The 21,490-nt window shown below is 44.8% G+C and overlaps 1 protein-coding gene across 4 annotated transcripts in view; it reads left to right on the top strand.

The window, feature by feature from the left end:
- The first annotated feature begins 758 nt into the window (after nt 1–758).
- ppfia2 (PTPRF interacting protein alpha 2) overlaps nt 759–21,490 on the top strand; it is a 139,171-nt gene continuing 118,439 nt past the window's right edge. For 2 of the 4 annotated variants that reach the window (XM_084038230.1, XM_084038233.1), the window contains exons 1-2: nt 759–1,230; nt 9,357–9,612. In XM_084038230.1, coding sequence (XP_083894356.1) covers nt 9,364–9,612 — 249 coding nt within the window. In that variant the 5' untranslated portion in view covers nt 759–1,230; nt 9,357–9,363. The remainder of the gene's footprint in view (nt 1,231–9,356; nt 9,613–21,490) is intronic. The other 2 variants (XM_084038231.1, XM_084038232.1) reach the window with 1 other exon arrangement.

Here is a 21,490-nt window from a genome sequence, read left to right as displayed (position 1 = left end):
AAATCATTCCATAAACAAATGCATCAAGAATCTGAGCAAAATGTCATGACATTCTATTTTTGTTCACCATTTCAAGTTCGTGCGTTTATATTTTTGTTGAGTATATTTTTAAATATCAGCGTCTCTTGAATAAAAGGGTCGCTGAGCAAGTCAGATTCTGTTTGAGGATCTTAATGTCTATAACTGGACTACCTTCCAACTCCAAAAAGGGATTTATCGCATTCCCCAAATGTCTGGAGGAATACAAGACTATACAACAGTCAGCCCCTCAGAACAATCCCAAATACAACGGTTGGAGCCGGCAGAGACCATCTGTGTGACAGGAGAAGGTGAGAGTAGCGTCCAGTGGCTGCTGCTTGACTAAAAAATACAAGTAAATAAAAAAACCTACACATTTTCTAATGGATGAAAGAGCGTGATCTTATTGGTCCATCAGCAGGAAGTAAATGTACATTCTTTACATGTGGATTAGGAGACTTTTTTTTTTTTCGATTATTTTTTTGTTGCTTTTTTTAGCAAATATCGAGGTCGTTTTAGATGATGATGATGATTATTGTTATGATGATTATTATTATTAGTTGGAGTATTTTCAGATTATTATTAGCAAAATATAGGCTAATGATAATATTAGTAGTAATGGTAGTAGTAGTATTTTCAGCTTTTAAATTCCCAACTCTGTATACATACTGAGAACATATTTGTTATTAGTATTATTGATATAATTGCTGTTATTAAAGGTCCATACACAGAGGGAGGGGGGAGAATTGCACAGCTGCAACTTTAAGACTCCGCTCGCCTCCCCTCTGCCAGCTCCCACAATGGTCTTTTCCAGCTCCGCTTATCACAGCAGAATTTGTAACATGCCATAATTTCTTAGCCGGTAGTGCGTGCGCGCGCGTGTGTATGCGTATGTGTGTATGTGTGTATGTGTGTGTGTGTGCGCGCAGCCCCCTGGAAAACAAATGTCATTACCCGCCGCGGCTAATCCGGCGACCGTTCCTGCTCCTTCGCTGTTCGACCATGCCAGCGGCGGGGACCGGCCGCACCTCGACGATCGGATCCGCGGCGCCGCTGCCCGCGCGCGCTGAAGACGCCTGCTAAGGGTCGCCCGCTTGATGGTCGCTCGCGCTCGCGGAGAGAGAGAGAGAGCGGGAGAGCGGGAGAGAGAGAGCGAGGGAGAGACCGCAGTCGTCATTGATCCGCCGCTCATAGTAAAAGGAATTATACATTGTGAGTATGTGCACACTGTTGCCGCCGATGTTGCGGTGACCTACATTGCCCCGGTCCTTGCGGGGCTCAAGGTGATTCTCCTGCGTTGCCCTTCTCACCCTCAACCCCGGTGCGGTGACGGATCATACTGGGGGGGAGGGGGCATGTGGATGGATACTTGCTGTATATAACCTATATATATATATATTTGATGGTTGACATTGTGAGGCTCTGCAAGGGAAAGATATACGGCCGGCTGTCACAGTGGAGAGACGGAGGAGAGAGTTAAAGGGGGGCGGGATGCAGACGAGAGGCTGGCATGATGTAATGCACTTGAGACAATAGCCAAGGATTCTCCCCCAATTATCATTTCAGAGGACGAGGTGGAGATGTTACAGACGCCGCAGTCACGCCGCCTCCTGTGTGTGTGTGTGTGTGTGTGTGTGTGTGTGTGTGTGATAACAGTAAAAAAGCAGGAGCTGTCATAGGGGGAACAGCTGCCCCTCCTATAAACAATATTATTACCAGCTATTATAGAGATGCAAGCATGACCATCGTCTCTGTCATCCATCCACCTCTTCACAGACACCTTTACACAAGCTGGTGTAGATGAATGAATGAATGAATGAAAAGGCACACACACACACACACACATTAGAAGGTTAATCGCCTGCAGGCAAAGCTGTGATATTCCTCCTCCTCCTCCTCCTTCACCCGATATCATAAATGAATGTGAGCGTTTTGCAGCCGTGACGGAACATGACAGTATTCGTAATCGGCTGGCTCGCCTCCTGTGGAAGTTGTGGCACGAGAGTGATGCATTATGCAGACGCGGGATGCTTGATTTTGTGGCGAGAGAGTGCAACTTTCCCCGTGATGCTCTCCGCCTGCCTGATATGTCTGGTGTGCAGACAAAGCTTTTTACTACCTGGAGGTGTCGTGCAGAGGGGCGGCTACCTGTGGCAGACGCTTCCATGTCTGTAAATTGAGGGTTTAAGGGCAGCTTTTATAGGCAAGGTTTGACTTCAGCCCTCCATAATGAGGGAGGTATAAATGCAGTTGAGATGGCGGCATGGTTCAAATTCATCACAACCTGAGCTTTATTGCTTTTCTTTGGCGTGTGTCTCTCTGTGTGTGTGTGTGTGTGTGTGTTCACCTCGATCGGCACTCTTATTCAATCTCTATCGATCGATGGTTTGCATGACCTTGCTGCAGGGGATTGTGGGCGATGTGAAAGTCTCCATGCTGTCCTTTCATGTGCATGTAGACTTGTTTTCAGGTGAACACACACACACACACACACACACACACACACACACACACACACACATGATGCACAGCCTGCTCCCCCCTTTTCCCGCCTCCCTAGTGGCAACAGGCTGGGTGTAACTCTACACCCGAGCCGTCCTCTTCATCCCACCTCTGCCTCATTCACCTTTTACTACTCCATAATGTCAGACAGAGCACAGTATATGGAAGCAGTATTTTGTCAGTAGAATTTACAGATGCACAAGCTAGTCTGTGAATTCTGCTGGATGTCATCATGCCGTTTGTGCTTTGGGCTAATAGCAGCTGGTATTCATGCAAACAAAGCAACAGTTGTTAGTTGATTTTGGGTCGGTTAGGTGCTCAGCAATGTTTCTCCGCATGCGATACGTTTTCAGACGGTTGTGAAATATGAAAAAATATCATATTTACTTTACATCATTGTCACTTGCTAAATGAACAGCTGATGGAGGTTTTTCCTCCAAAAGCAGCCTTCATATTTTGCTGGAGATTATTTTACACAACTGCCAGTATGTTGGTGTCCTAATATTACATTACAATCAGACGGATTATTCATTTGCCAACATCTAATATTTTCTAAGAGCCTTCTGCACCTTGCAGGAATTATTTATTATATATATTGACAAATTAAAACATTATAATGAAAAATATTGCCACTGGCCTTGTCATTTGACCCATTGTTCATACATAGTGATTAGTTCAGATTAGATATAAGTCTGAGAAGTGAAGCCAAGTGGTCATTCTTTCTGACCATCAGGGGGCGACTCCACTGAAAGAACTCTGATAGTGGAGAAGTCATCCGTTTATGGTCTCAGTCTCTAGTTTGGAGTTTTCTTCGATACAGCGTGATGTTTATTTTTGTATTTTATGGCCCATTTAGAGTCAAATAGACCGTAAAGTAGGGTATGATTTAGAGCGGGGCTACCTTGTGATTGACAGGTCACATATCCTGTGTTTACATCTTATAATTTGATCTCTTTCACAGTCTGTATTTAGTTCATAATGGTTATTTTTAACATTTTGGGTCGCCTAAAATGCTAAGCTCCACCTTCTTCTGTCTGGTTCTAAAAAAAAAGAAGATGTTGACGGCCATAATGCCGAACTAGAAGCTGCTAAACGGCATTCATGGTAAGATACAAGAATTTGTGTCAAGGCGGTCACCATGTTAACTTTGAATTGCAGGGCATTAAAATGCCCTGGATTCACTGACTGCATACAAAGGACTTGACCTAAACGTCGTAGCCACTGCCCTGCCTCACACCGGTCACATGACACCGTGGCTATCATGGTGTAATGCAACATTCGTCTTGTGAGAGCATGCCCGGTCGTCACCGCTCCTTCCTTGCACTGTATTGCACTGACCGAGATTTTCACCCAAAAATACATCCGCGTTACTCTCCATCACGCATCACTGTTGCCACGGCACCGCAGGTCACAGATCAGCCCGGCGACCGCCTCTCAGCGTTGGAGATGAGTTAATAGTGTGCTCCATCCGCTCAGTTGACTCCCGTCTGAGTGCCATTGTACGTTTCTGTGGCTGTAATTAAATGGAATAGACTTGGAATTGTTGTCTTCTTGGCAGGTTGTCCCTCGCTTGTCAGAAAACGCGGGGAGCCGCATGAATGGGAATTTCTCAGCACTACGAGCGTGCCGTGCAATCTGGTCCGTTACATTCACAAAAAACGCTGCGTCACCCTTTTCCCACCTGTCGGCCTGATATGGGATGCCAAAGTAGAGGGGGGAGAGCGGCAGCACGCCAAGAAATCAAACACAGACATTATTTAGTCCGCTCCCTCGGTGTAATCAGCCTTGTGCTTGTGGTGCCGATGTAAGTGAAGTGTATCATCATCAAAACAATTTGGTCTGACACTCTAATTCATGCTGCGAGGACTCGAACCTAATAGGGTGTTGCAAGTGTTTGAAAAGTTGGCCTCGTATTTCATAAAGGATCTTAATGGACTCTTTATAGGCCTAATTGTTTTTTTCCAAATGACCATCTCCTTGCTTAAGGGGTTAACAAATTCCTCACTTGGTGATAACACATGGCATTAAAGGCACTATTAAATAATGTTGGTCTTATTGAAGCGTCCCAACAGTCTCGCGGCTTATCTCCAAAGCCACAGAGTGTCGTGTTCGGTCCTCCGCTTGTTCGGCGAGCGCTCGCTCCTCCGCGCGGCGTTTGATGTCCCCCAGGTGGTGGATAGCGCTGAATCTGCCGCGCATGGCCATACAGTGCTCAGGAACATGCTGCTGTTTTTGTGCGCTGCTCCTTATCTACTCACACAATTGTCCCCCCCCTATTAATGAGATTAACTGAAGACATTCAGGAAATTAGCCGCAGCTTGCTGATTTTGTTCTTCCCAAAATGGAGTGGCTCTACATTAATGACATCTGCACCATATAGATAACTCGCTGCCTGCTTCGGTTTAACTCCGGGGAGCTCTCGAGGCAGCGGTTTGTTGTTTATTTAACACTCTATTAGGCTGTTTTGGAAGTGTGGATGATCATCTTCAAGACGTCTGACCATGGTGATGGTTAACGAAAAAGCAAACATGAACTCTGTTCACCTGCATTAAAGTCAAATTCGTAGACTGGCCGTCACCATCTTGATTTTTTTGGTCAAACTAAGTACAACCAAACACTAAATTAGGCCTTTTAAGGCAACCACTATTACAACTAATTTTAATGAGCTGAAAACACACTGTTAATGGGTTAGATATCTGAGATGAACACTCAGACCAGACAATGCTGTGGTAGTAAGCTGTCAATCACAAGGTAGCCCCGCCCTAAAGCATCCCCTGAGTTATGGTCTGGTTGACTCTAAATGGACCATCATTCACTAAATGAACATCATGCTGGATTGAAGAAGACTTGAAACAGATTGAGACCATAAACTCATGTCTACAAGGTTTAGACAAACAAATTAATCGCCCCCTGATGGCCATTAGAAAGAATGCAAGTTTATCACACTTCTGCATTGGCTTTACTTTTTCTGAACTGGAGGTTGCTACACAGCGCTACACCTCCCATATCTCCACACCCTTTCTTTCCTGCCTTGCTACATACAAGTCACGCTACTTCCTGTGTCGGTGCTAAGCCCTGGCGTTGGATGTAAATTGTGAGGTGTTGTCCGCTATAGATGTAGTTGTTAGTGATACTGGGCTGCGGCAGTCTATCACTGTAGCTTTTGGAGTGGCTCTCACATCGTCCTGGCAAATACCCCAGAAGGAACCTTAATTGTTAGTTACAGTTTTTGCTGCGATCGTCTCATCCGTTTTAGACGTCAAGCCTTTTCTTTAGGTTGTGAGATTGCTCAGCAGCTTCCTGCTGCCAGCCAGACTAAAGCCTGGAGCCGGTTGTCTGAGCTGGGAAGGGGCTGCTCGGCAGAAAAAAAATGGCTCTGGATTTGTATCACTGATTGGGAAGAAAACCTCACTCCTACTCCCCTGAATAATTCATTGATTGGCATATGGCATGGAGCGAAAAGCCCACTGATCCCTGCCTGTCTGTCTGCATGTGTTTCTCATTGCATCTGTGGCCCACAATGTGATCAATTGAGCCCGCTGTTGTCTCTGCCTCCCGTGATTCCTGCATAATTTCAGACACATTTAACATCTTTAACCAGCCAGACTAAATTCAGGCACTTAAGCTTCACCGTGTTTGTACAGCATTCTTCCTAAATTGCTACAAATATCAATTTCTCCCCGCCGGCGTCATTCTGACAAATAAAATTGTACCCATCCACGATTAGACATGCATTTATGCTAAGCCAAAAGTCTGACACTCGAGTGAGGGCAGATTTTCCTGGTGTACATTATCATAATGTGCCAGGATGTTGCATTGTGGAGGAAATGTGCGTAGAACGACGCTCCATCAGCAGTGGTTCCCCTTTTTAGAGCTACTGCGAATGTCTGCAGACCAAATAGCTATTGTAATGAGGGTCAAATTGGCTGCTCAGCTGTGAGGAAGTGGTGTTGTCACCGCTAGCGAGCCCAATCTCGACAACATCTGCATCCCAGCTGGCTAATATCGCTCCCGGACCACATATTCTCCGCACTGCCCACTGTGGGTGATTAGTGTTTATCTCGCCAAGAGGATCACACTAGCTCTTACCTGTCACCGCCGCTGCCTGCCCGCTTCACTCTGGAGAGAGACTAATGACCTCGCTGACGTATACGGCAAATATCGAGCGGCAGAATTTAACCACAAAAAGAGGACATTTTAGGGAAAGCGGTTTGTCAGCACAGCATTTTTGCTTCAAGGCTCTGCAGACAAAAAACATTTCTCTGTCTGTTTTTTTCTTTCTTTTCTTTCTCCATTTTAACAATAGATACCACCCCGATGCCGATTCCAATGACACAATAAAACTGATGAATGTTTAAATGACTGACATGGTTTGCTTTCGGTTCTTTCAGGAAGGCCGCTTAATACGTCTGAGGGCGCAGACGAAAGATCACTCTGCACTTTCCCTCCATGTCTATTGATTTTTCATAGACTGTAAAAAATGATTTAGGGGGCAGTCACGGCGAGATCAAAGCGTTAGGTGCAGGAACAGGACAAAAGGGCATGTAGGCGCCATTAAAGCAGGAAAAAAACATCCTCAGTGCACCCATAATGTGGAGCTGCTGTTTTACAGTCGGTGGTTGCACTTGCTGACATATGCATTTTTGCATCAACAGTGTAGGAAATAAAAAAGTAGGCATATACTAGGCAGCTGGATGGAAAGTGGCACAAGAGAACTTAAGAAAACAACAAGTTTTTAATAGTAGAACATGGCCTGAGGGTTTTTTTCTTTTAAATGTTCACAAACATTTACAATCATCAATACGTTTTTTGCTTAGTCTGCTGTGATTCCCACTTCCAGATGCCGTATTCATATGGATTTGCTATGCAAACAGCACCTTTCCTCTCTGCGCTCAACTAACACGCATTGAGCCAGGGTCGGGAATAAATCAACACCTTCTACTTTAAATGCACCACCGGTGTCCCGGTCTGTCCGCCGCCTGGCCTCGCTCTCCAAGCGAGAAGCTGCCATGTGCCGAGTGTCCAGCCAAGCAGCACACAGGCTCCGTCTCTCAGGTCTAAACGGCAGCGGACGGCGGCTGAATGGTGAGCTGGGGAGAGTCTGGCCGGGTGCCGAGGGAGGATTTGGGAGACCCGGTCTTACTGCCAGGACATGCTGAGACACAGACCTGCCATTATAACCCACCTAGAGAGGACGGTCTGGGCAAAGGGGTGTTGACAGCTCACTGAGTAAACCCGGCCTGGCCGTCACTGCCTCGATTAAATGGAAGCGATTAACCTGTAGAGGACGTTAGCACGTAGCATCAATCATAAGGACATGCACAAAAAAGGCTGTATGCTGCCTTATGTAACGTTATGAAACCAGATATTAAGACATTAAATGAAATTGTGAGATGAACACATTTGTGCTTATTTGCTGTTGTGGAAGTGAAATGAGAAGAATTTATATCTTCTCATTTCTGAGAGTATAGTGGAGAGATTGGGGAAGGATGCAGTTAGCCTAGCTTAGCTGGAAGTGGAAGTGGAATGGTGAGCCCGGGTTTGTGCCTTTTTATTAACTTTAACAATAATATCTTGCATTTTCCATGTGTAGTAAGAAAGTGAGACACCTCCCCTGCTTGGAGGCTCTGCGGTAAGCTAGGCTAAACATGACTGGTATCACTCAACACACAGGGATGAAACTGATATTAAATCAGGGGAAGGCAGCAACGGCTCATGTTTCCCAAAATGACTTCTTTGAATGGAGTATCCCAAGTTTATCCCACGGTTATTTGTAGCTTAGCTCGCCCCACCACATGACGCCGACATGTGACGATGCAAACCCGCTTTTAGCCCTCGAACCGCCCCGTCGGTCGGGATGACTCTGGAGGCTTTCTGAAGTCCCACGGGGGAAACTGGAATATGATTTCTTGTTTCCACTAGTGCATAGATATGGGGTGTTATGCAACTCGATCTGTGCTGGATCATTAAACAGCACAAGCGTGAAATCCGGGGCAGAAGGCCCAGCCTTCCGAGACGTCTCTGCAGCTTTGAAACGGCGGGGCGACGCTGAGCTGAGCTCCAACTGTGTCAGACCCCGCCGCGTCCTCACAGCCATGCAAACACGGACGTGAACACATTTGTTTCTCAATAAACATAAAGATCCAAGTGTAATCCTTATTCTTACTTTACTTGAATCTGAACAATTTGCCGTGGAAGGGTTCATTAATTTGACCAGCTTTATTGAGCTTGAGGTGGACCTGCTTGTCTGTCCATTAACCCGATGTGGTGGGTGATGTACTCATGTACATATTACACCCTGCACTTTGGATCTGTCAGCAGTGCATGCTGGTATTTATTCTGAAAAGGTTGCTCTTATAGTTATTGGCACCTTTTGATAGCAAAGCCGAAGACTGTCCTCCTCCACTTGATTAAATGTCTTCAGGGGTGACCCAAGTGAATTCATATGTATTGATATTCCCATCTATTATGTGATGCTGCCTCTTGCTGTTGAATGCGTATCAAATTTAACTTTTTTTTCTGACTGACATAGCGGTCGCATTCAGGCTAAATAAGGAGGCTAATTAATCTAGAGAAAAGCAGAGAGTGTAACATGAAGTTACCTTGAAGATCTCACAAGTTGCACCGCTTGCATATATGAAACATATTCATTCATTGATTAAAGATACACCTGAATATATAAAAGGCTCCCCTTTTGGGGGAAATTCCATCAAGGTCAAAGGTGTAGCAATTGATTGCTTGCAATATGAATGACAGTTTCCTTCTGTTTCTGCTGATTAGACAGCAACACTGTATCCAGCTGAAGCCTCATCTCCCATCTTCCTCTCCCTCCCCAGCGCCAAGATGATGTGTGAGGTGATGCCCACCATCAGCGAGGACACGGCGCTGAGCCAGCGCGGCTCTCAGAGCAGCAACTCGGACCCGGACTCTCACTTCGAGCAGCTGATGGTCAACATGCTGGACGAGAGGGACCGGCTGCTGGACACGCTGAGGGAGACCCAGGAGAGCCTCAGCCTGTCCCAGCAGCACCTCCAGGACGTCGTCTACGACCGCGACTCTCTGCAGCGCCAGCTCAGCTCCGCCCTGCCTCAGGTAAGCAGTGATTCGGAGGGTTTTTTAAGGATTCATTTTGCATTTACTGACTGTTTGATTGTGTAGATAGCTGCAGATATATTGGATGTTATTTTGTAGTTTCCGTTAAATTATTTGAATAAATGTAATTCCTACAAACCTTTTGATGGATACTAGGTAATTGTCTTTCCATTTACTGTACATCGGTTCATTATTCTTTAAAGAACACGGCACAACCATTGTGTCTTCAGTACCATTGCTTTGGAAAGTGTTCCGACTCAGTGGCCCCGGCTAACTCCACATGAAATCGCCACGTCCAAAACAAATCATGCAAGAGAGTGTATAGTTTATGGGGATGTTAAGAGAGTGAATTTGTGGTACCGTGTCTCATTGCCGGTTGCGCTCTCATTGCGTAATGATGGTTTATTAAAGCACTTTGGATAAAGCATGCACCGAATATCATATTAATGTGTGTGTTAAGCTATTGTTTTTCCCCCTTATGAACAGTACTTGTAGTGATGCTGCAGTTTTGTGTTTAACAAAATGAAATGGCAGATTTCAGACGTTCCCAAGCAAAACCTGATAGGTAGTTGATGTTTGAAATCCCTGCCATTATTCACATGTGTGACACTGCAGGTTTTCCCTGAAACATGACGGAAATATTGAGCTCGACATGTTGGCGTCGTCTGTTAATTTTCGTAGCGATGTGTGAAAAAGTATTTTGTAATAAGTCCTACAGTAAGCGGAGATTAGCACTTTTCTAAAAGTGTGTCAGTAATTCTAGTCACACGCTCTCCCCCAGTCTGCTTCCAGAAGCCTCTGGAGGTTTGCTGGTGCTGGTAGAGAGAGGAGGACTTTGTTCGAGAGCACAGTAATCCACATGGTTTCAGAGACCCGCTGTGTCTGCATTAGTTCTGGTGTGATCCCACATTACTGCTTTAAAGAGGTTTTCACTGTTAAAGGATACTTCTTATTTTTGAATTAATCCTGCCAGCGTTTCGATACCTGCTCTTCTTCTTGCTTCTTGCCCCATTGGCCTGAAGAATGCGTTGAATGAGCCCACTTGAACCTTTATTCTGAGGTGTGAAACGGATCGTTAGGTGTCTTTTCATCTCAGACTGGAGGTCTGAGATCCTCACTTTAGGGCCCGTCCACACGGAAACGTTTTTAGTGTATAAACGCAGAAGTCTTGTCCGTTTGGGCCGACCGTCCACACGGATCCCTCGTTTTCGGAGCCTGAAAACACACTTTTGAAAAAAAAAAAAAAAAAAAAAACGCCGCCCCTCCGTTTTCGTGTAGACGGCAAAAACGCATACAATGATGTCATCGCCTGGAATATGTACTACAGCGTGCTGAGTCGTGTACAGTGGATTCTTGTGGACGCAGATTTTCTAGAAACAACGCCAAGGAAAAATAGAGAAAAAAAGTTTTTTAGTTAGTAGAGTTTTAGTACGTGTGGACGGCCTCTTAGCCTCGGGGCGTCTTTCCTCCTCAGAAGTGACACAGTCGACATCATTTACAAAAACTTAAACGCTGTAAACTAGTCCTCATAGATGTTAAACACTGAACAGAACAGAGCAGGGGGGAAGTGGGAGTACCCGGCTCCAATGGGTTATATCTAATTTGTCTCATAACTTAATTAAAATTGACTGACTAAATCAGTTAAGAGTCTGAACTTAATATCCAAAAATATCCCAATTTTAAAACCATGTTGAAGAGTCTGATTAAAATTTTTTTTTTTTTTGTCAAACAAGATTCTTTGGGAGGCTTTGAGAAAAAGCAGGCGTCTCATAATCAATGCATTGCAGTAGGCATGATGTCTTTGTGTAGGCCAGGACCATTTAGAAGTTAGCCTCACACCGGTTCTCTCAACCAAAACATTAGCTCCAAAATATAATCCAAACTTTTAAGATTTGCGAGGCGTAAATAAAATCGGCAGGAGTACTAAGCTAATGTTGGGCGATAAAGAACTACCCCGCGATCCAAAAGAGAGTCACTGAGAGTTACTGCTATTGCATAGGACTCAGGATTTAGTGTGACGCCGGTCTCAATTTGAATGCGTGTCCGTCCACGTGCTTGTCGGAATAGCAAATTTGAATCCATCTTCCTCTCCTGTCCAAACATTCCCACCGCTTCATTTCCAGAGTGCATCCAGAAGTGAAATAACATTTCCATTATCAGACAATTCCGTTGTTATCCGGCAGCAGTAAAAGGCTCTGTGGTGACGCCGTGGTGATGCATTGGTTGTCATTGTGTAATGACAGAGCTGCTTTTCCTGACACCCGGTTTAAATGAGATGTCACTCCGGGCGGCGATTTGGGCTCCTCCACGCCACGTCCCCGGCACAGAAACGATCCCATTAATTAATCTGATGGCACCTTATTGGCCCGTGTGATATCTACATTGCTGTGATGGTTTATGAAGAGGACTGTTGGACTTTGGTAATTTATACATGTAGCTGAGGGGAAAGTGGCCCCGTTGTGCCTCTGTTTAATATGCAGCAGATAAGAGTTGCTGCTCGCGGCTCCTGTATTTTTCTTTTGGACAAAAAGAATGAGCTTATTTGACAGAAGCAGCCGTCACCTTTGTGCTGGTGTGTTGTGAATGTGAGTGTGTGAGCGGCTGCACTGATTTCACTGCATCTGACGCTTCTTTAAACCCCCCCCCCCCCCCCAAAAACAGGGACTTCTTTAACGCAGATTTCATTTTTGCAGCAATTTTAGGGCACCAGCAGTGTGGAGCGACGTTCAGATCATCGTGTAGTGGGATTCTTAAAGAGGGCAATGGATAGCTTCCAGGTGTGTGTGTGTGTGTGTGTGTGTGTGTGCTGGAAGAGAAGCAGCAGAGCTTCAGCAGGCAGAAGTGGCCTCATTTAGGCGATAGGCAGGCTGTGGATGTGTCTTTACTGATATCACTCCTCTGTTCCTGAAGCCTGCAGCGCTGGCAGGATTAGGCGTTGGCCCACCACAAACTTTCCCTCCCTCTAGTTCTTCTTCTCCCCCGTTTCCCTTCCGTCTCTCGTTCTCTCTCCCCGCCTCTGTTTTCTGCTGCCACCGCTGTTTCTGTTATGTCTCGCTTCGCCTCGCGTCTCCCTCCTCTCCCCCGTTTCCTCCCCCCTCTCCCCATCAGAGGTCACGGCTCTGCTACTTGTCGTGACACTTTCGACTGATCGGAGTGACGTTGGCCGTCCCCGCTTCCAGGCAACATGGCGTCCCCCTTTACGTGCGTAACAATCCAACGCCGCCCCCGCTCTCCCACTGTCCCTTGTCTCCTCTTTCTGCATTTCATCAGGCCATTTTGTTGCAGAGCAGAACAATGGCAGAGGCAACCATTGCTGCATAACATGCCTTGTGTGTATTATATTGGTGTTGAAATGCATAGGACTGTTTTGTAAAGGTGGCTGAAAGCAGCTTGATTCCAAAACAATGTGATAAACATTGCAAAGAGCTTCTTAAATCACTGATGCATAATGAGCCTTTTCTCACTGATTTGTATTTTGAGTGTCTTGTGGTTTTTTCTACTAAATTGCCGAGTCATAGTTCTGAGACCCCTCAGGATATAGTGCATTTAGAGATTCATTAAATACACTTTTAGAGCCACTTTTCAGGCCTACAGGTGGAGAGTATTTGATATTCAAAATGAATCTATTTTGGTTTATTGTTTAAGGCATTTTTCAAGCAACAAAGCACTTCATTTGAGGCAGCTGTGGCTCAGATGTAGAGCGGGTTTTCCTCCAGTTGGAAAACACTGTCTCTATTCCGCATGCCGAAGTGTCCTTGGGCAAGATACTGAACCCCAAATTACCCCCGAAGGCTGTGCCATGGGCATATGAATGTGTGTGAATGAGTTAGATTGGATCCTGATGTGCAGACGGCTCTTCTGCCATCAGTGTGTGAATGTGTGTGAGGGGGGTAAATGTAGACTGAATGTAAATTAAAGCGCCTTGAGTGGTTGAAAAGACTAGAAAAGCACCATAGAAATGCAGGTCCATTCATCAGTTCTTGCTTTTTAATCGTTGCGATTTTCTGCTTTTCTCTGTTGTGTCTGTTTATATCTTTGTAAATCTTTGTTTTTGGACAAAAAATAAGACATTTGAAGACGTCTCCTTTGGCTTCAGGACACAGTGATGACGGCCAATCTTATTTTACAGACTAAACGATTCATCGATAATAGAAATAATAATTCTTAAAACATTTGTTCCCACTGTCATCCATTCGTCTGTGATTGTCTGAAGTCAAACGTCCCAAGAAAAGTGTAAACCTCTAAAGACAGCGTTGTCATTAATTCAGCGTGATGTGCATCATGAGTGTATCTGAAGAGGTAAACCCTATTCAGAAACTAGAGCGGTGGATTCTCCATCAACGTGCAGCTGATGCAACATGCGTTTGAGTTGCACGGGGTGAGCGATTTGTTCTTGCCTCTAACGATAAGCCTCTCTGGGAGATGAGGGGGCACCGCTGTCGTATGAAAGCCTGGTGTGTTTTTTTTTCGTGCCTTGCATTCTTCCGGCTTATTTCCTCTGCCGCGGTGGATCTGGAGTCGCTCCGCTCACAGGAAAACTCCCCGCTAGTACTTGATAAACTGATTTCAGAGAAAGAGATAGGGGCCGACACGTCGAGTGCGCAGACAAACCCGAAAGCCTGCAGCGCCGCGCACATGTGACCCTCCTCCCCCACTTGTTTCGTGACACAGGCGGCGAGCTGACAGACAGGCAGCGTTTCCCCGTAGCACTCAGCTGTGCGTTACTGTACTCGGAGGGGCCCTGAGGGGCTACGGCAGCCTTTCACCCCCCCATGCTTTCTATTTCCTGTCACTAAACATGGTCTCATGGACGCTAAATAGCTTCTCTATTCTGGTCAGCAGTGCCACGCTGTCGTCGTACAGATGTTTCTTAGAGGGGGAGATGCTCTTGGGACAGAAATAGGTGTGTTTGATCTCTTGGAGGAGCCCAGCTGATCTTGAGATATAGTAAATGAAGGAGAAACACATGAATCAACCTCTGAATGGTTGTTTCTGTTTCCTAAATACACAAGAAAGTGTCTGAGACATGTGACTTGAAACATTTGAAGATAGGAATCACTGAGATTCTATTCATCTGACAGAAATCGGAGCAGCTTCGACGGAAAACGCAGACATTTCTAATGTGATCGTTTGCATTCAGATTTGGATTAAATTACAAATCATAAATTCATGTTTTTTTCACCGTGGATGTTTTTTAATCCGGCCTGTTGGACCCACGGCACGGCCCGGGCTCCGAGTGCTTTCTCCGCCCAGCCAGACAGTAATGAGATACCGGCCCATTGATCAACGGCACACTGATGTTGTAATGAAAGCCGATTGAGCCGCGGTTTGCTCATTTGTGACCGCCACATTGGCAACAGTAGAAATTATGCCTCTGTTTCTTTCCCCCCCCAAACGTCTTTGATACAAAAAGGGTGATTGAGCTCGGAAACGCGCTTTCATTTTCACACAGCAATTACGCTTTCATTTAAAGATTAGTAATTAGGGCGATTTATCTGAAGGGTAAGCAGTATGTGCATCTCTGGTGTCTTGTCATTAGCGCCCCGCTTCAAGCCAACGAGCCACCCCTTCACCCCGCTGTTTATTAATCATACATGACACGGCCATTCGTCAAAGACTCTGGCCACAGGGGGCACGGCCGTGTCCTCCCATCCGTCTTCAAGCTCCAGCCGATATCGCCAAATGAGCGTTTGTAGTCACGGAATGTACCACTGTGTGGACCTTCACAGGGGTGACTTGAGAGCGAGGGGAGGATGGCACAGCGGCGGGGGGAGGGGGGAGGGATGGTGAAGCTCCCTGACAAGGGCAGAGTGTGGAAGCGAAGATGACTAAGCTTGCGGAGGAGAGGGGAGGAGAGGTGAATCCTTCTCCTCTTTCTGATGTGTTGTTTATCCTCCTCGGTGCTTCCCCTCCCCTTCAACCTCCCCTCCCTCCCGGTTTCTCTGTTGCTTGTACAAGAAGCCCTCTGGGCTCCAGCAGTCAGCCAGTCAGCTGGTCCCCTCCGCCAGAGCAGCACATGATTTTTCCATGATTACTGTTATTGTTTGTGCCCCAGTTCACATGGCCTGCGGGCTACATGTGCAGTTGATGCACGGCGAGAAGGGAGGAGGAAACCGAGCGAGAGCGGGGGTCACAGTAACGCCGGCCTCTTCCCAGAAGTTCACAACCTTATCAGCTTCAGAGCTCATGATATTGCATCATAAATAGCCTGTGCCACGTGGGTCTGATAACTGATGAATGCGGTGATTAATGTCTCCGTGTCCTTGGCACAGCCGCCTTTGTTTGAAAACACCCACATGCTGACAGGCAGCAGTAGCATATTCTCCTGTCTCTCAAGCGTTGATTTGCAAACTAAAGCTTTTTCTCGATTTTTCTGCTCAATTTAGCCCCGAAGCCTTGTTTTTCCTCCCCAACCCCCTTAATCCCCTTCTCCCTTTCACGTCTTCGCCTTGACAGAAGCAGGGATGAGCACACAGCCCATGCATCAAGTGTCCGTAATGGCTCTGACAGACATGCCTGATCAATACGCTTGAAAGTTTAGTTGGGTGTGATTAGGGAGACGGATCTCGCCGTCCTACGGATGAATCTTGGCTGCCAGCGCTGTCTGACGGCGGCCGGGCTCTGGCCAGCTAAAACAGGAGGAGGGGATGAGGTAGGGGGGTTCTGATCAGACACCGGCGAAGACGGCGGCGAAGGATCTCCTGCAGATGTTATTATCCCTCTAATGAACAGCACAGTGGGGCACCGGAGTGCTGTAAAGTCAGGAAGTCCCAGGAACAGTAGATCAGCCTAACAAGGAGACAGCAGCTGCCTGCTTACAGCGTCTTTATGGTTATTCAGTCTGTGTACTCAAAGATCACACTCGCAATTTAAATTGCAGACGTTAAAAGTTAAAATACCTCGGAAACCCTTAATCTCTACCAACCGTTGCATTTGATGTTTTGTTTTTTTTACCAGTTAAGAGTTTAATTTTGTGTGGTTGGTTAGAAATGAATGCCTTTATTGTTATAGCAACATCGTACAGCTATATTTGATGTGCATCTCCAAATACACAAACACTTTTCATACAGATAAATAAGAGCCATATACAAACCGATAAAGAAGGAGATGAGATATCGTAAAAGCTGTTAAAATAAGTGCATCCTAAAGAGGTAAAACAGTATAAAATGCATATGATAATATATATATATATATATATGTATGTGTATATATATATGTATGTATATATATGTGTGTATATATATACACACATATATATATCGCTATAACAGCTTCAACTCTTCTGGGAAGGCTTTCCACAAGGTGAATGGAGTCCAGATCGATCGGAGCTAGGCTATGCTAACACTGTAGCTGCGCCGTAAACACTTAAAATAACGTCATCTAGACATAAATTCAGCAGGGACCTTGACTTTCTTTTGTTCCACAGACGGTCTCTGGTTTCTACACATAGTTTGGTCTCTGTACTAATGTGAGGATCTATCGTAGAGCTCTGGGAGACCACAGACTGCTACGATATGTTTGGTCTCCATTTCTGATTCAGTGACACCAGGGGGAGACTATATAGGTCAGGGTTACACCTGTCTGTTGTGGTGAGACGGGACATCAGACATCATGAGGTTGTGTTTCTGTGATCTACCAAAAGCAGGAACCAATGGTTGAGGAGTAAATCCTGTTTCCTTTAATGAAACCAGCGTCCATATAGAGTCTGTTCAAGACATCGAATATTAATCGCCATCAGCACCTGCAGGTGTTTTTTTATTTCTTCTCCTTTCAAATGTCCCCAAGAAACATTTGCTGATGACCCATTTGCGTTGAGGAAATGACAGCGGCAGGCGGACACTCTGCACACTTTGATGTCATCTCCTTCAGTGAGAAAAAGTGCACGTGTGTGAGCGTGCACGTGTGTGGGATGGATGAAGTAGAGAAGGGTGTGTGTGTAAGTGTGTGTATAAGTGTGTGTTAGAGTTTGCATCACTGTGTGAAGAACTTGGCCATGACTCAGACCCTGAGGCAAGAAATGCAGACATTTTCAAATCTTACTTCAAACACACACACACACACACACACACACACACACACACACATACACATACACACTTCGCCAGAATGAATTAGAGAACTGGTCCCTTGAGAGCCACTTAAATGAGCAGAGTGAAATGAGGTTATGACCAATACTTAGTTCTCCTCGCAGTGTGGACCAGGATATGTAATCCTCCGAACGGCCAAATTACTTTATTTTGCCTCCATCATTGATAAATATTACCTCCTCAGTTTTTGAATCGGCAAGTTTTCCCTTCGATCATCAAACCATAACTTGTATGTGTCACATGCTGCTGCTGCTGCTGCTGCTGCTGCTTAGTTGATCGGATATTAGCCACCATCACGGTATTAGCTTCCCACAATTAAATGAACATCATCGACTGTAATATCGACTTTTCTTCTCGCTGTATATCAAATCACTCGCTTAACAAATACATTCACGAATGTTGTGGCTGCAGCCCAGAGCAGAAGAGTAATTTAGGCTACTGATATATATATATATATATATATATATATATATATATATATATATATATGCAAAATGAAAACTCTTCAGGTGAAGGAAAACCTTATTTGGAGTCTTATTTTGATGTAAATCCTTGCAGATTACATGGAAGTGAAATCAGGGCTCTTTAAATTGAAATGTGAAAGTGCAGTAAAAAAAAAAAATCTTCCTACTAAAATCTAATAATCCCGATTGATCAGAAACCATTGTGACTATCACTTTGGCCCCAGCTGCTGTGAATGCAGGCCGACTGCTGATGAATCACGTTCACTTCCGACATCCTGAGCACGTTGAATAAGACGAGCACTAATCCGATCTCGGTGGGGTTCGTCGGGCAGCTGCACTCGGCTCCTCGGAGCGGGTCTCCGGTCCTGACTGGTGTTCTCCAGCAGGCAGCTGGTCCCCATTAACGGATACCTTTTAGCTTCTGAATGCTCCACTTGAGAGCCAGAAATAGAGCATGATCTCACCGGCTCTCGGGCGCCAGCTGAGAATCTTGTTGAAGGACTCCGGGGGGAGGCGGTCCAGTGATGTCCTGCTCGCCTCGCTGTATCACAGCTCCCACCTGTAAGGCGGCGTGATGAGCTGTGTCATTAAAAGCAGTACGCTCGATGCTACGCAATACAACGCTAACGTGCACACAGCTCTTCAAAGCAGCACATTCACATCTCCTCGACTCTTTTTTTTTTCTCGCATGTAAAATTAGAGTTGGGTGTTTGGGGGGTGAGAGATGTAGACGGATGACAGAAAAAAATTACTGGCATCTCTTTTGATGAACTATTTGTTTATGTAATCTTTGAATTAATATATTCCCCGGTTCCAACTTCTCCAAAAACGTTTATTTTTATATTTTTTTATGCTTTAGGAACTCAAAGCAAGGATCGCTGCATTGCATTTTTGAAACCTTATTTAAATTTGTTGAACTTCTCTTTGCATCTCTACAGCAAATCATAAGGCAAATGGCAAAAAAATGGAACCCCCTTATATAATAATAATATAACAAATGATATAAATAACCCCATAATGCTAGTTTTGTGGGAGTGGCTTTGGAGGGAGGCCTTAATATCACCTAGATTTAGCGACTTTTGGAAGTAATGCTGTGAGCTACTTGGAAAAGAGTTGTTGCCGAGCCCAAGATTAAATTTAAGATAGCCTTAAAACTACTCTGGAATAACGCGTCGTGTCCTGGACAATTTAACTGTATGACTCGTTTGAATTTTCAAATCACGTTATCTAGGAAGTGTTCATCAGAGCTGTGTACTTTGAAGTCCATACTGCAGCTCACAAAGTATCTTTATCTAGTTGGGACATACTACTTCATAACATTGCACCTTGAACTTTGACCCTCTTGCTCGTCTATCTGCTGTGTGCAGAGGATTGTGGGTCAGAAACGCTGGTCTGTGTAGATGCTCCCTACTGATCCCAGATACCTGCTAGACCACATACACATTGACATTCTATGAAATTAGCTCTTTCTACTGTCAACAAACGACCTCTACATCAGTGTCTTCCGACACCACGAGCGTTGTGTGACGAGGACGGGAACAAAGTGTCATCGGCTTTGAAGGTGAAATATAATGAGTTGCTTACGCTCTCCGGGGAGCCGATCCTCCGTGTCTCTCCATAACTGTGTCTTCCCAAACTGGAGCTTCCTGCTCTCCGTGGCAGATACGGCAGCTTTCCTCTGCATCCGGCCCGCTGATGGGGCTCAGGTGCATCGCAGCATGATGTCATCACTGATCACGTGTCTGACGTTTGGTGAGACGCTGCGATGTTTGAGTGATATCCAGGCAGGGCTGCAGGAGGTGGTGGGGGTTGGGTTTCACATCTGACTCTGCTTTGCGGTCAATGAGTCAAAGATGTTTGATTTGATTAAGCCTCGGCTCGGCGTGTCACACTGTTTGATCACATGATGTAATGCATCCCAGCCGTTACCATGGCTCCGCTTCGTGTATTCACAAGTTTGGAAGTGAATGTAGGTTACAGGACAGTGAACTTCTGACCGTCTGGTCACATGACCGACGTCCTAATGATGAGGGAGAGATGAAGCGTACCACATTTTTTAATGAACTGCTTTCTTTATAACACACTACTTTGTAGAGGAAAGGGTTTTTCCTTATTTTTTGTATTACAGGTTTTCTGAAATGTTATGTTTAATATGCAAATTGTGCATTTTCTTATATTTCAGAAAACAGGAACCTGAAAACTGGATAGGTTCAACATTCTTGTTTCATTTTGTGGAAATATTAGAGGCAAACATTTTTACAGAGGGAATTTTGGTTGAATTAGATTTTTTCTCTCTTTTTGCATGTTTTCTTGAAATAAAATGTTCTTTAAATCTGGCTATGAATGATATATGAACAAACCCCTTTGTAAAAACCTTCAGATATATGAAAGTGGAAAGTTAGTGCTACTGAAGTGGAGATTTCTGGCTCAGAATCTGTGGAAAAACACATTTGGGAAAAGACCTTAAAAGATATGGATTGTAAAATTCCATACATTTTGCAATCGAGGACCACTTTGGAAATAAGTGTTTTAAGTAATGATTTTCAGTGCTATCCTCTGGGATTATTGTATTTTAATACTCCCTGGACTTGTTTGTACTTAAATTCCTAATAAAAAAATCAATTTTCAAGACGCAAACGGGGGAATAGATTCTGATAGTTTTTTATAATTGTATGTTTAAATATGAAATTTAGGTGAATGCAGGAGAAAACTACAGACGCAAATAGACAAAGTGTAGAAAATAAACACCTAATTGTATGTTTTGGATGTTTTCTTTACACTAGTGAGAAAAATCTTATAGACAAAACTCAACATTGATATTTGTTTTTGTCTCAAATTTAAACCCTGCATTGACTTTGTATTGGTTGCTTTAAATCTCACCTGTGGATAATGTGACACCATCTCAGATATTTGTGAATTGACATATTGTATTCTGGAAAGTTTTTCATGACTACAAGTGCTGTCTGTATGTAGAATGGATGGCTGAATGCAGCGTGTTTCCTGTCAAAGGAATTATGGGAAATTACAAAATAGACAAATATTACAGAAAGGAATGTTGGAGACTTTGTCAACAGCTGGAGTCCCTTCAGTACTTTCACAAAGATGAACTTTGAATCGTGATTGGGCGGCGGAGCTCCACTAACACGTCCACACTGACGGCGGAAGCTCGTCCAGCTTCTGTCCCGCCTTCGCCGTCTGGATATGAAAGTGCTGTAGAGTTATTAACCCCAGCAGGAATGATTTGGCTCATAATTATATATCAGCAAACTTTGCAATGCCCCATTTCTCAAATTGTAATCAGATGAAATTGAGTGGAAATGTGAAACA

The sequence above is a fragment of the Eutrigla gurnardus genome, assembly GCF_963514095.1.
Source record: "Eutrigla gurnardus genome assembly, chromosome: 21".
Lineage (NCBI taxonomy): Eukaryota > Metazoa > Chordata > Actinopteri > Perciformes > Triglidae > Eutrigla > Eutrigla gurnardus.
This window is presented reverse-complemented; position numbering and strand designations above follow the sequence as displayed.